The sequence below is a fragment of the Manis javanica genome, chromosome 3 (assembly GCF_040802235.1).
Source record: "Manis javanica isolate MJ-LG chromosome 3, MJ_LKY, whole genome shotgun sequence".
Classification (NCBI taxonomy): Eukaryota; Metazoa; Chordata; class Mammalia; order Pholidota; family Manidae; genus Manis; species Manis javanica.
Window position 1 is genome coordinate 14,041,176 of NC_133158.1, and position 13,013 is coordinate 14,054,188.

A 13,013-nucleotide genomic window follows, 5' to 3' on the forward strand; every position below is an offset into this window, starting at 1 on the left:
GAATGACCCAGTTGCCTCAAAGCAGCAATTGATGCATTTCAACTGCCACCTCGTGCCAGAGCAGTTTGCATGATACTAAGCTGAAGTTCTTGTTTTCTTACAAGTGTATTTTGGTTTTCTTAGAATTCTCATGGTTATTTCTAGACAGGAAAAAGAGGTCCTACTTGTATCTTTATTTTACTTAATGATTTAAATACTTAGTTAGCTAACAAGGGCCCCGAACTCCTCTGATGTCCATTCTCCTCGGTAAGGGCTACATACAAGGGGAGGCCTGTTGCCACCCGCCCGCGCCTCCGAGGAGGAGGCAGCCGGGGCACGGTCACCTGGGGCAGGGCTCTCCCTCCTGCCCATGTCTCGGGGGCCTCCATTTAGTGTGTGGAGGCTGTTCCTGCCTCAGAGACAGGCTGCTATGGGCTGAGCCAGAGTTTTGGAAAGTCACTGGTTCTGACTTTGTTTTCCTGTTTACAGAGTAATATCTTTTATCCATGATATGGTCCCCCTGTGTGGATATTGGACCAGAATGTATGTCACCAGAGGGGTTCTCTGTGGTTTGTGGGTTACCAGCAGCATTATGATGAACATGTTTGAACAAATACCTGTGTATGGCTCTAGGAGGACTGAATTTCCAGCAACAAATCCCCACTTACCTCCCCAGTGAGGTGTTCTTCCGTTTTGCGTTTGTCTGGTCATTTCCAGGAAGTGGTTCCGACAGTGGGCGGCCTTGTGCGGTGCCTGGGGAGCAGCTGCTCCCTTTGCCCTGCAGCCCAGTTGTGTGTTGCCTGTCCTGCCCTTTGCAGAGGGGGAAAGAAATGGGAATCCCTGCAGACTCCGCTCTCTGTTGTGGCACCGTTTTCGTGGGTCTCTAAGGGCGGAGCAGCAGTTATCTGAACATCTCCCGATCTCCAGGGTGGGCTGCACCCCCCGCAGCGTTCCCTAGGAGTCAGCCCTTAAACTCCTTTACAAAAAAGTCAAGTTCATCAGCTCTGAAAGGCAAGAATGGTCTGGCGCTTTTAAGCGAGACCATTGTGGGGACAAGTGACTGTTTGCTGACTGATGCCACCCTAACTGTGAGTGCTCACAAGTCAGTGGTTTGGTATTTAGCCACTGTCGCCAGCAGACAGTTGGGCTCAGACTTCAACAAGTCTACTTGGGAATATAACGTAGTGCCATTCTGAAAGGAAAACACATTTCAGGTGCTGTGTGGTGGTTAATGAGCATAGTATGTGGAATCGAGCAAGCTGTGAGTGTTAGAATTTAACCTTTCTTACACACGTAATTTTTTTAAAATCTTGCTTTCTCCCCATGTAGACTATTTGCAGGTGTCCTCCCTCGAATGGCAGCAATCAGTCTGGGAGGGTTCATCTTTCTCGGTGCTTATGACCAGACTCGCAGCTTGCTGTTGGGACTTGGCAAAGAGAGCCCCGCAGTCTGAGGTAGCCTCACCTCTGCTCTGGAGAAAGGGGACCGCTCCGAGGACCGTCTCCCTTCCGGCGAGCTGCTGTTCAGCCGACTGAGCAAGTCAGAGCGCTGAAGAGCCGTTCTGCTGAGATGACGATGTTGCGACAGCCTCGCTGTTGCCAGACGGAGCACCGTCTATGGCGGTACTGTGAACAGCTTTCTCAGAACCCCTTAATAAATAAGTTTGGGGAGGCTGCGTTGAGGCCCCTCAATTCGATCTGTAGCTTCATTTCCTGCTCTCATGGTCTCAGCGGAAGGAAGAGAGGGTTGTAATTCTAACAGGATGGTCAGACTGGAAGAGGAATGAGCCTTGGGGAAGCTGCTGTGGGGGGGAAGGGGGGCGGGTCTCCCCACTGTGGTAAGGTTACTGCATCCTTCAAACAGCAGGTACTGCTCGGTGCACTTAGCAGGCATTCTGCTGGGCAGCAGGCCGCTGTTCCTCACTACCCTCAGGTATCGCCTATAAAAACGCACCACTGTATTATTTTACAGAGCAGTGTCCAGTGGCCCATGTGGGTGGAAGCAAGCGGCTGCTGCTCAGGTGAGCCAGGCGGGCGGCCGGGGACGCGGAGTTGTGCGCATGCTGCTCCATTTCACACTGAAGGGCCGGGCCTGGCTGGCTCTGCCCTGCAGCGTGTTTCTTTGTTTCTAACCAAAAGTAAAGCTTTTTGTCTGGAGTTTTAGACTCAACACTGACTAGGAGCGATGAAATGGGAAGGTCACCATTTTGGAGCTTGACGAATAAGCTCCAGGTGGTAGAAGAATGCAGAGAGAAATCTCAGGAATTTGGTGGGTCTTCCCTGGAGCAGTAGTAGTATTGTGCCTTGCCTAGAAATGTTTTCCTTCGTGGTGAGAAAAGTGATGAGACAGAACTGCCTTTGACAGGGTAAAGTGGTTCGTGGAGGTAGAAGGACCCCAGCTACACAATGAACAGTTATAAATGAACCTTTATTAAAAACACTTCAATGCCATTTGTTAGACACTCCAATATTTTACATGTTTTCCAATGTACATTGTACCAAAATTTCTATAAATAAATAACTCTGTACATAAAAGTAATACTTCCTCTTTCACATTGCCTCTCAGAAGCAGCAAATTCACATATTTTGTGGAAGTAACAAACTTCTAAATGTGCTTAGCCTTTAGAACAGTGATATTTAACATAGGTTAACCATTTTATCAATACCTACCTTCAGCGTTTTGGCTAAAGGAACTTGCTTTCTGAGATTTTATGGACCTTGTTTGTTTCAATGTAGTTTTTCCTGAAATTACACATTGGCACTCACAAGATGGTTAGCTACAGGTCTCAAAAGTGCAAATATAGCCAGGTGGGGGGGCTAAAGCTTGTCTAGTCCCAAGACTAGGTCTGTCTGTGTGAAGGGAAGACTGGACAGACGTGCTGCAGATCCTCAGTAGAGAGGAGCCAGCCTAAAAGGTAGGGATTGGAACTTTTTTCTCCCCCAAATTCCATTGGCAAACCAAAACATTACTACTGAAAAATCCACAGGTACCAACACCAGCAGCCTCTATCTTATTAAAAAGCCTCAAATGACAATTACCACATCTGCTTTTATCTAGAAGAAAGGCAGTGCTTAACCGTTCAGAACCAGTGCTTGTGGTGGGTTAAGACCTCTGGTTCTACTTTGCTCGAGAAGGAACTTAAACCTTCCAGGAAGAGCCCCTCCCTGCACAGGTCCATGTTGCTGCAGGGCTCTGTGCACAGTCTCTGACTGGAAAGCACCCTAAAGGGCCGGGCCTCCAAAGTGCAGTTCTCATCCACCAAAAACTCCTGGGAACAAATATGGTTTTTAGCTTCTATAAATGTCATCCATGCATTAAGGCACCAGAAGTAGCCACCCTCTCCAAAATTAAACAGCAACCTGATACGAAAAATAATATTGTCAAAATTGGAGGATTTGTTAACCATGCACTAAAGATTAAAATAGCCTCTGTAAAAGATATATAATATATATATATGAAATCTCTGAAAACTCTTATGTACAATGGTATCAAATACTTCCCTGCCTTTTGTACATGCTAGCCTCCTGCAGTTCTGTGCTTCAGATGCAAGGCCTTTAAACTTCTGATACTCCACATGGAAGTGACAACTATGTACAGATCGGTGACGCTTGAACCCAAGCTGCCTCACAGCCTCTCCTACCTCTTCCTGTAGAGATTGCCAGGAGCTGAGGTAGACAAAGTTTAGATTTTTGGTGCAAACAGCAGTGGCACGCTCCGCTTCCCGGGGAGCTGTGCTGTCAGTGGTGTGGACTCAGGACTGGAGTCACAAGCTTTGGGGAGCGGTCCGTTGGAAAGAAGCAAGTGCTGGCCTTCAGCAGGGGCGTCAGGAAAGCCTGAGGCGGCTCCTTTGAGCGCGGGGTTACCTGGAGTCACCGCAGAGGAGAGCTGCAGGCCCCTGGAGTCCGGCTCACACAGCCTTGCCGAAGGCCAGGCCCCTGTGACAGAGGAGAGGGCCCGTCAGAGCCTCCGGCTGGGTGGTAGCTGCTCCCCCCAACCCCATCCCATTCCGGGAAGCTCCCCAGAACACAGTAACCCTCTACCTTTCCCATCTAGTGGTGCTGTAAGCTTTTTCTTTGGCATTCTGTCATGGTTGCTGGGGTAGAGGGACCCCTCCACAGTCTCAGTGGTCAGATGGTGGGGGGAATGATCCTGGGGGCTCCGACTGGGCTCCTGGCTGCTCCGCATACTTGGGTGTCTGCTGTCTCTGGCCACAGGCTGAGGACAGAAGGCTTGTTCCTTGGAGTAACTGTCCATGTCAGTGTTGTAGTCACCACCTCCAAGCAGGCCACTGTGCTCTGCGGGACAGACACAGGTTAGAACAGTCACCCTGGAAGCCTGCATCCCCACACAAAGTGCAGACTCCCGTCTCCCCTCTAGAAAAACCCAGAGTGGGATGCCCATAAGTGTTGGGAGTCTTCCCTACAGTGAGAAATGTAGCCTCAAAAAGCCCTGCGAGAAGGTTCTTTTGTTTGGGCCTTGCCCTTTATAAATCTGGAAAGAGCCGGCTCACCACACCATAGACTTACTGACTCTGGAATCAGAAGAGAGCCAGGCCACAGCTTCCTGTTGACACACGCTGATAATGTGTCTGCCCTTTACATTTAATGAACATGTCAACCCGAATGTAGACTTCCCCAGACCAAAATGCAAGCACCACCTACCTATATTCTGTGGACCAGGTGTACCGCCAGCTTTTCCCGTCACTTTCCAGGGCTCCGTACTGTATCCACCACAGAGCCTCGGCTGCCTGCACGGAATGCCGCGAGCATCCACCTCTGGCAAGTGGCTTGTGTCTCTTGGACAGACACCTGCAATGGATCCCACACAGGCAGAAAAGCTGTGCTTAGCACTGAGGTAAGTCTCATGGGAAGACAGGGCAAGGCTACTGGGACACTCATTCTTTAGCTTCCTGGGCAACCCAAGGAGGCCTGGCAGGCAGACCCTTCAGCATTTGGAGCCCTGTACCGAGCAGTTCTTGTACACATAAACGTGCCCCAAGCCAGTCTTCCCCAGTGATGTGTGGGGGCTTGGACCTGTGAGAGGCTGGCACACAGAGGGCAGCCCTGGGCACAGCCACTTCTGGAAGAGATTTTCAAACCTGGCAGAAAGTGCACAGCCTTAGGTCCCAACCACCTCCTGGTTCCCATGTGCTCGATGCAGTGCAAGCAGGTACCTGTGCTGGGGAGTAGCTAAGCCCACCTCCTAAGGACACAGTCACAATGGCCTTGGAGGCTTTACCATTGCTCTCGATGTGCCCATTGGCCTGATGGCCCCCCTCAGTCCTGACCACGGTTTCTTGCCGATCAGAAAGGGTCCCCTGCGAGGAGAGGTAGCTCGGAACATCTGGTGGCACGATGGTTTCATCTGCAAGGAGATAGGACATTCAGATACCAGGTGTCCCGTCCTTTGTGGTGACAAGGCAGACACACGTACACAGCGAGGCCCAGACAAGGCTGTGCAGAGAACACCCGTAATGTAATGTCTGTGCACTCATGAAGTCTGTTCAGCCTTACTTTACGCCCTGGGGTGAAAAGTGCAGCAGTCTGGGTGCACAAAAGCTAGAGGATGGACAGGAAGCACAGCTGTGGGTGGTCAGGACAGCACTAGGCCACCACATGGCAATGAAGCCTGGGCCCAGGGCCTCGCTTACCGAGGAGCCGGAGGACCGCAGGGAGCAGTCTTCTACACTTGCATTTGAGAGCATTGCCATTTAATGACATGGTGTCAGGGAGACTGGAGCCTCAGCTTTCCAGAACGGCTCCATATTTGCAAAGGTCCTAGTAACTATATTGAAATTGTTGAAAAAGCCTCTGGACCTGGAATAATACCCTGCTCCCCCCTGAAAACCGCCTCAGCCGGCAGTGGCTCGCCTGTGTTGGTGACGCTGTACTCCTCAGTCTTCCTCCTGGTTTGGTAGATGATGCACACCCAGACGAGGGACGTCAGGACAACGCTGCACACCACCGCAATGGTGAAGATGCCCACGGTGGCCCCGTCCTTCCTGCAGCCCGGCGTGGGCAGGATGCGGAGCTGGCTGTGCGCACGCTCCGTGCCCAGGGTGTTGGACATCTCGCAGGTGTACTGGCCCGCATCCTCCACCACCACGTTCTGAACGACGAGCAGCTGGTTGCCGGGGGTGAAGTGGTGCCGCTCAGTGAGGCTCAGAGGCTGGTCCCCCTTGAGCCAGGTGATGCGCGGGGGAGGGCTTCCGGCTGCTTTGCACTGGAGAGCCACTGTTTCCCCCATGGACGCCACCCGATCCTCCAAGGGCACCACCAAGGACGGGGTTTCTGCAAGAAGTCAGGGGAGACCTTAGGGTCCCTCAGCCTCACTTGCTCCAAAAGACAAGGCAGCGTAATGACACAATGCCATATAAATAGGTTTTTCATCAGAGCAGTAAGCTTTTCAGGAGCCCTATCACAATGACTAGATCACTAGCATTCCGGCAGGGCAGCCTTGGCAAGGATGAGGGACTCAGGAGCCCCAGCCCCTCAAAGCCCCTCCTATTCCCCACCTGTCCTGCGATGCTCCCGAGTCTCTCTTCCCTGAGACCACACCCATCCTGCCCAGTTCACGACACACAACCACCCACCCAGCATATCAATGGTCGGACCTAAGACAGTCAGCGTGGCGTTAGCTGCAATGGAGCCGGCCGAGTTCTGGGCAGTACAGCTGTAAACCCCCATGTCATCTAATTTCACATCAGTGATGAAAAACACGTCGTCATCTGGCATGACATGCATACGTCGTTCACGAGCAGCAGGGAAATCAATGCCTCCATCCTTCTGCCAGGCAATCTGGGGGTTGGGGTGGCCAGCGGCAGCGCATTCAAGGCGGGCCATGGTGCCAGTCCGGATGGCAATGTCGTGGGGCATTTTGGTGAATGACGGCAACACTGCAAAATATATAGTCAGGTTCACATTCCGGGAAAGCTAGATGCAAACACTCCCTGCACTGCGTTTCCATGAGTCTGTCTGGTGGGACACCTGAGGCCGCCATCATCCCCTCAAATACAAGGCTTTCTGTGAAACATTTCATGTAGCTGACACCCAGTACGTGAGAGCCTGACACTTACCTACTGTAATTAACCACCTGAGGAGAGGCTGGGGAACAGAAGGGTCTGCGCCCGTGACACACCACTAGGGGAGACGGCAGGCCTTCACTCTGGGAAAAGCAGTGGGCCGGCTCTTCTGTAGTGAGGACACCAGCTGTGGAGAAGCCCCTGGGAGCCACACTACTGTGAACGCACTGGAGAGCTGAGGCATTTAAAATGGTCGCTGGCAGGGTGGTGAGCACCCAGACCCTGGGGATTCTCTGAATAACCAGGACAACAAACCAAATCATAGTAAAGAATGTGTGTGTCTATGGTCTGATGGGCTTAAATAGGACAGCAGTTCCAGTTGGAGGTTTTATAATCTGGACAACCTCATGAGGTTATTGGGGCAGGGTGTTAACTACCACCTTTCTTCTACCCTCAACTCATTGCAACGGTAATGAAGAAAGCCACCTTCCCAGGCCCGGAAGCTGGCTGTGTGGTGACAAGTCCTTGTCAAACAGCCCCAGGGCCATTCTGCCATCAGGCTGGTGCACACGCACCGGCCCTGTAACTCCACAGCCTCTGGACAGGCAGGCCGTCTGGCTTCGAGGCGTCTCCTCAGAGGGCAGCAGTGATAGATGGATAAAAACACAAGGCTTGGGCCCCCAGTGCCGCACAGGTCTCCTATGCCCACAGACACAGGGATCCGTGTCTATGTGGATAACACTGAAAGTGCGGCTTCACGGAAACCTCCACCAGAACAAGCACATCACCTCCATACCGTTCACAGTGAGCCGAGCTTTGTGCGAGTAGGTGGAGCCGAAGTGGTTGGTGATGACACACTGGTAGCGGCCCTCGTGCCCAAACGTGACGCGACGGAGGTGCAGAATGGTGGTGTACTCCATCACCTCCCCGTCCTGCGCGCGGACGTGCGCGAAGTTCTCCGTGTCGGCGTCGGCCAGAACCTCACTGTCCTTCCTCCAGGCGAACGTCATGGGCGAACTGCTGCTGCTCGCTGCTGAGCACGTGAAGCGGACGTCCTTGCCCACCACGGCCGCGGTCGTCTCTGGCTGCGTGATGATCTGCGGCTTCGGTAAGTCATCTGGGAAGAGAAGAGTCAGCTGTACATTACCCAGGCTTGTAGGACCCACGGCAACCAGCTGCTGTTGAAGGAATCGAGTCAGAGCAGAGACTGGATCTCTGAGGCTCCCTGCATATCCTCAGGGTCACCGAGCACTGTAAGGGACTTCCCCGAGGGATGCCTGGCCTTATCTAATTATAAGTCCACAAACAGTGGTCACACTCCCTGATTATGAGTGAACACACCATGACTCAATTATCAAAGCAATTGGCAGTGTCCATGAGAAGACGACGACACAAGACGCACTAACAAACGAGAACCGCCAGGCATGACTGCACAGACCATACCCACAGACTTTTACTCCAAAAGGAGTGGGGTGTAAGTACTTCCAGAATGTCAGAATAGGGACTTCCAAAATCTGCACCTCCACCCTAGCAGCGAAAAAACTAGCCACCATGGTTACAGTCAACTTTGTCAGAATTCTGGGGAACAACCAAAGGCTGTAACAACCCACAGAGAAATACAAGAAAACTTAGTGCGTTACACCGTACCCTCGGCCCCATCCCTCCCCGCCCAGCTCTTTGGTGACCCCGAGCACCCAGCGGCCTAGCCACCATCGGGGGTGGCAGAATGGCTCTGGAGCTCATCCTGAAGCCCCATCCTCAGTGCTGGCTAAAACTCTAAAAAGGAAGATCAGGTGAATGAAACGCCGGCAGTGTGCTTTGAAACACATCCAACATGCTCCTGAAGCTCTAGAAGGCCACGGGCACTCCCAGGGAAGACAATGTTTTTAAGGCTCCTTGCTGGACAGCGCCAGGAGAAAGCAGGGCCAAGCCTGTGCTCAGAAGTGGTGGGGGTGACTGGGTGCCAGAAGGACGACACTTGTGTCTTGACATCAGCAGGCACACTGGCCATTGTTGTGCCCTCAAAATAGGAGAGAGAAGTAACCACAGGGGTTCCCATACCACCAGGGGAGCTCCTGGTGCAGTCATGACCCCCAAGGCTCGGGGCAGAGTGGGGAGGGAGAAAGGCATAGGGCCTCACACCTGCCCAGTGGCTCCAGTCAGGCCTGGGAATCCCACCTTCCCTCCCGCTTCGCAGAGGCCAGGAACGACTCAGAGTTCACCTCACCCTCTGACCACATCTCCGTGAGCTGCGTCACTTCTGAGTGTGGTGTGTGCCTGTGTGTGCAGCTGTGTAGCATTTTCTGTGCTCTTTGCAACTAAACCTGGATTTTGACCACCCCTGGTCAAAAAGATGAAGAAACCTATGCTCCAACACTCAGAAGGGAAAAAAAAAACCATAAGCCACAAGTGTAAAATTTCAGTGGTTTCAAGAAACAGCAAGAGTGCATGTCAACATCAAGGAATTATTTTTACTACAGTAACTGTTCTCCTGAGACTCGTTCTTCCTGTATTTAACCTTTCATTCTTGGGGTTGGGAAGAAACACACATTAAACCCCAGGCTCTCACACAGAGTAAATTCACAGCTAAACCTGGTGCAGAGTGCCTTCAAACTACACAACTCCCTTCTTGTAACCGATAGTTCTGATTTTGTGACTGAACCGCCTCATGCTCCCTTCTGATTATATGCACGTACTCCGTCAACCACATCATGAGCAACTGTACAGTAAATATTATGTGTGGTTTCCGTGGGAAATAAATTGCATCCAGCAGCTGATCGGTGACTGTGGGCTGGAGTTTACTCTGATCACAGAAATTACTCCCATAATGAGTAGTTCCTCCTGGCCCCCTTGTCCTTCATGGAAAAAAAAAAATCACCAAGACATTCTTACCACACACAAAACTCTCCGGTGGCACAGAGAAGATGCTCTGGCCCTTGAGCGCTTCTGGGTGGGCACAGGTGGCCGTCACGAAGACGTGCAGCATTCTTCCCAGTAGCCACGGGGGCAGCCACTTGAGCTGGCAGTCACACAGGAGGCTGTCACTGCTGATATGGCTGAAAGGAACAAAGGGGCATCTGAGGGGTGGCCACAGAGAGGAGGGGTCCTTCCTAAGCACACAGAATGGTCAATCGCCTCTGATCAGCTCATCAGCATCAGCAGGCTGGAATGGAAAAAGGGTTTTCTTGCAGCTCCCCTCCAGTGGCTCGAGCCGTCCGTATATTGCACTGGAGATTTGATGAAAGGCAGCTTGTGGCTCAGAAGTTAGGGGTGGAACCCAAGATTCTGCATTTCTAACAATGCTCCCAGGTAAGGCCGACATTGCCGGGTCTCAGGACCACGCTCTGAGTAGCAACAAACCAGAGTGTTCACACATGCTCAAAGGCAGACACTGCTCCCAGGTGACCCTGGGGACACCACGTCACCCTCCAGTACGGGGAGTCGCACTGGCCGTTCCCCGCTTACCTCCTGAGAAGCCACTTGGGGCTTCCAAACTCAGTCTGAGGTGCTGATGTACATTCTGCAACACGTTCTCAGAAGGGCTCTTTCTCTCTACCTGTTTCATGGCTGCTGTTTTTTTTTCATTTGGTCAAGTTCCACGTGTCCCTGCTTTCCCTGCAGCCTGGCCAAGGCACCTCCTCCTCCCTGGTGTCTCTCTCTCTCTGCCCCAGTGCTGCTCAGGAGGCCGGCGGGGCTGGGCTCCACTCCCCATGGAGTGCGTGCTGCTTAATGACCGCTGCCCAGGGAGCATGAGAATGCACAACTTTGGTTTTCTGAGGCTCCAACCAAAACAGAGAATATTTTCTTTTTCATTTCTCAGCAACCGAGGATAAGTTTTTACACACAAATCGGAATTGCCATCTCAGCGGACATTCCTTCCTGAGGAGTCATTCGAAGATAAGTCAACCAAAGAGTCTAGCAGCCCTGTTCATGGAAGACCTCAGGCCGTGAGTTAGAGAATGGGGACCAGCCACGGCAGGGAGGAAGACCGGGAAAGAGGGCCCGCGGGCTTCCCTGGAGTCAGCTCTCACTGGTTTGCGGAGACAAAACGGGCCCAAGGATGTGTAGACCAGACACACCGTGGGGGCCGATGCTACGGCAGTAGCCTCTTTTTCCACCCACATCAGCCATGCCACCGAATGAACCAGGTTTTGTTTTCTCTTTTCCAGTAGGTGTGGCTGACAGGCCGCACAGGCCTGGGTGAGGCGCGGAAAGGAGGAACTCCCCCTTGTCCGAGGCTCCACAGCTGCCCCCGGGGGGGCCTCTGGCCGGCCGCCCCTTTCTGCAGCAACCGCTCCCAGAAGCCTAGAGGGAGACACTCGGCCTCGCAGGGCCGCACTACATGGGAGCCACAGGAACAAACTGGGGAGAATAAATCTGTCATTTTTCCTTGATCAGTGATGTGTGTGGAAAGGGGTAAGCCCCGTTCCCCACATTCAGTGTCCTTGCTGGGCTTAGATCCCTTGAGAATTGCCTACGGTCTCCAGAGGACAGCCCACCTCAGAGAAGATGGGGGGTACCCGAGGTGGAGAAAAGGCTCCCCTAAAGAATGCGTTAAGACCGAGAGGACAGATGGAGAGGAAACAGAGCAGGCAGTGAGGACACTCTCTCGCCCCCCTAATCATCACTTGTGGAAATTCACCCAGAGGATGACTGACTGTACAGTACAACCTGCCACAATGCGACAGGGTCAGAAAAGGCCAAGAGGAAGTACCAGGGTTCTCCCATCAGGGCCGGGCCCGGCCCGGTCCCAGCCGGGACACACAGCAGCTGACAGAGGCCAGGCAGGGGCCCGGATGAGCCTCCAGAGCCCCTGACGGAGCTGGTGGGGTAGGGGCGTCCCAGCCACAGAACTGTCTCAAGAAACCTCAATTTTTAGAAGGCCAAAAGAATAATTTCTTCCCATCCTTACTTGTTTCTCTCAAAATACCCTCTTCCCATTTCACCAGATCTTTCTTCTTCCCAACATCATATTTGAAAAGTCTCAGGAAGTTACAGGAAGAACCAGTGAACACTCAAGCACTCACCACTGTGATTTTACAATGAACGTTCTGCCATATGCGCTTCACCGTGTCCCTGTCCATGCCCCACCCTATCCTGCCACGGACAGGACTCTCGGGCATGACGGTGATGCCAGAGGGTGACCGTCTCTGTGCCCTGCCTTCACCTTCGTTCCTGAGGCCCGTCTGGCGGCTCCGAGGCGGGGGTGGGGGGTGGGAGGGGGCAGAGGGGGGGACAGAGAGGTGCCAGCCCCACAGCAGAAACCTAAAGCAGACCCCTGGGGAGTGACTGGGACGGGGAGCTGGCCTGGCACCTGTGTGAGGACCTTTATTTTGCTGTAAGATTCAAATCTCAAGCATATCCATATATATTATGGCTGCTTTCTGCCACAACAGAGTTGCATTGTCATGACAGAGACTATATGGCCCACAAAGTAAAAAATATATATTCTTGTAGCCCTTTAAGTAAAAGTGTGCTGATTCTGATCAGAATAAGCCCCTTGGGCATTTTTAAAGAAGACATCTTATACACAAATATAAATGATCACAGTTATTCTATCAAGTGAGGCAGTGCACAATTAAGGCTGTTCCTACTCTGAAATTCTCTGCTCATGTGAACAGGGGCCGTGGAATCCCAGGTACTTACAGCTCTCTAAGATTCTTCATCTTCACGAAGGCATCAAACTGGACAGATCTGATTGCATTCCCTCCAAGATTCCTGCAAAAGACCACTCTTTACACTTAGGCAAAGAAGCTCCAGGTCCCCTTCAAGTCAGCCATGTGTTTGAGCCAAGAGGCTCAGAGGCTTCTCAGAACAGTCCTGGTTTCACCGGTGCCCCACAGGTACCAGCCAGTCTGTGTCCTCATGCCACCGTCATCTAAGTGGCTGTCATTTCACAAATACTGCCACAGCGTGTGGGGCAACTTGAACCCAGCCAGCATTTACAGCAATATCAAAACTACATTGGGGCCTGCTCGGCAAGGCAACAGTGAAAACCTTTCCCAACGAAATT

At 52.3% G+C, this 13,013-nt stretch overlaps 2 protein-coding genes and 1 long non-coding RNA gene across 7 annotated transcripts in view; 2 read left to right on the plus strand and 1 right to left on the minus strand.

Moving 5' to 3' along the window:
• The window catches only part of SLC25A26 (solute carrier family 25 member 26), a 145,775-nt gene extending 144,100 nt beyond the window's left edge, over positions 1-1,675 (plus strand). For all 3 annotated transcript variants that reach the window (XM_073230870.1, XM_037019104.2, XM_037019103.2), the window contains one exon: positions 1,309-1,675. In XM_073230870.1, the coding sequence (XP_073086971.1) occupies positions 1,309-1,432 (124 nt within the window). In that variant the 3' untranslated portion in view covers positions 1,433-1,675. The remainder of the gene's footprint in view (positions 1-1,308) is intronic.
• A 712-nt stretch (positions 1,676-2,387) lies between these two features.
• LRIG1 (leucine rich repeats and immunoglobulin like domains 1) overlaps positions 2,388-13,013 on the minus strand; it is a 99,157-nt gene continuing 88,531 nt past the window's right edge. For all 3 annotated transcript variants that reach the window (XM_073230869.1, XM_073230868.1, XM_037019101.2), the window contains 9 exons: positions 12,647-12,718; positions 9,893-10,056; positions 7,797-8,117; positions 6,593-6,874; positions 5,850-6,269; positions 5,218-5,343; positions 4,641-4,787; positions 4,020-4,274; positions 2,388-3,914 (listed from right to left, as the gene is read on the minus strand). In XM_073230869.1, the coding sequence (XP_073086970.1) occupies positions 3,661-3,914; positions 4,020-4,274; positions 4,641-4,787; positions 5,218-5,343; positions 5,850-6,269; positions 6,593-6,874; positions 7,797-8,117; positions 9,893-10,056; positions 12,647-12,718 (2,041 nt within the window). In that variant the 3' untranslated portion in view covers positions 2,388-3,660. The remainder of the gene's footprint in view (positions 3,915-4,019; positions 4,275-4,640; positions 4,788-5,217; positions 5,344-5,849; positions 6,270-6,592; positions 6,875-7,796; positions 8,118-9,892; positions 10,057-12,646; positions 12,719-13,013) is intronic.
• On the plus strand, positions 4,281-11,878 carry LOC140848317 (uncharacterized). Its single transcript, XR_012128952.1, has 3 exons — positions 4,281-4,833; positions 10,821-10,947; positions 11,170-11,878. It is a non-coding gene; the product is annotated as an uncharacterized lncRNA (long non-coding RNA).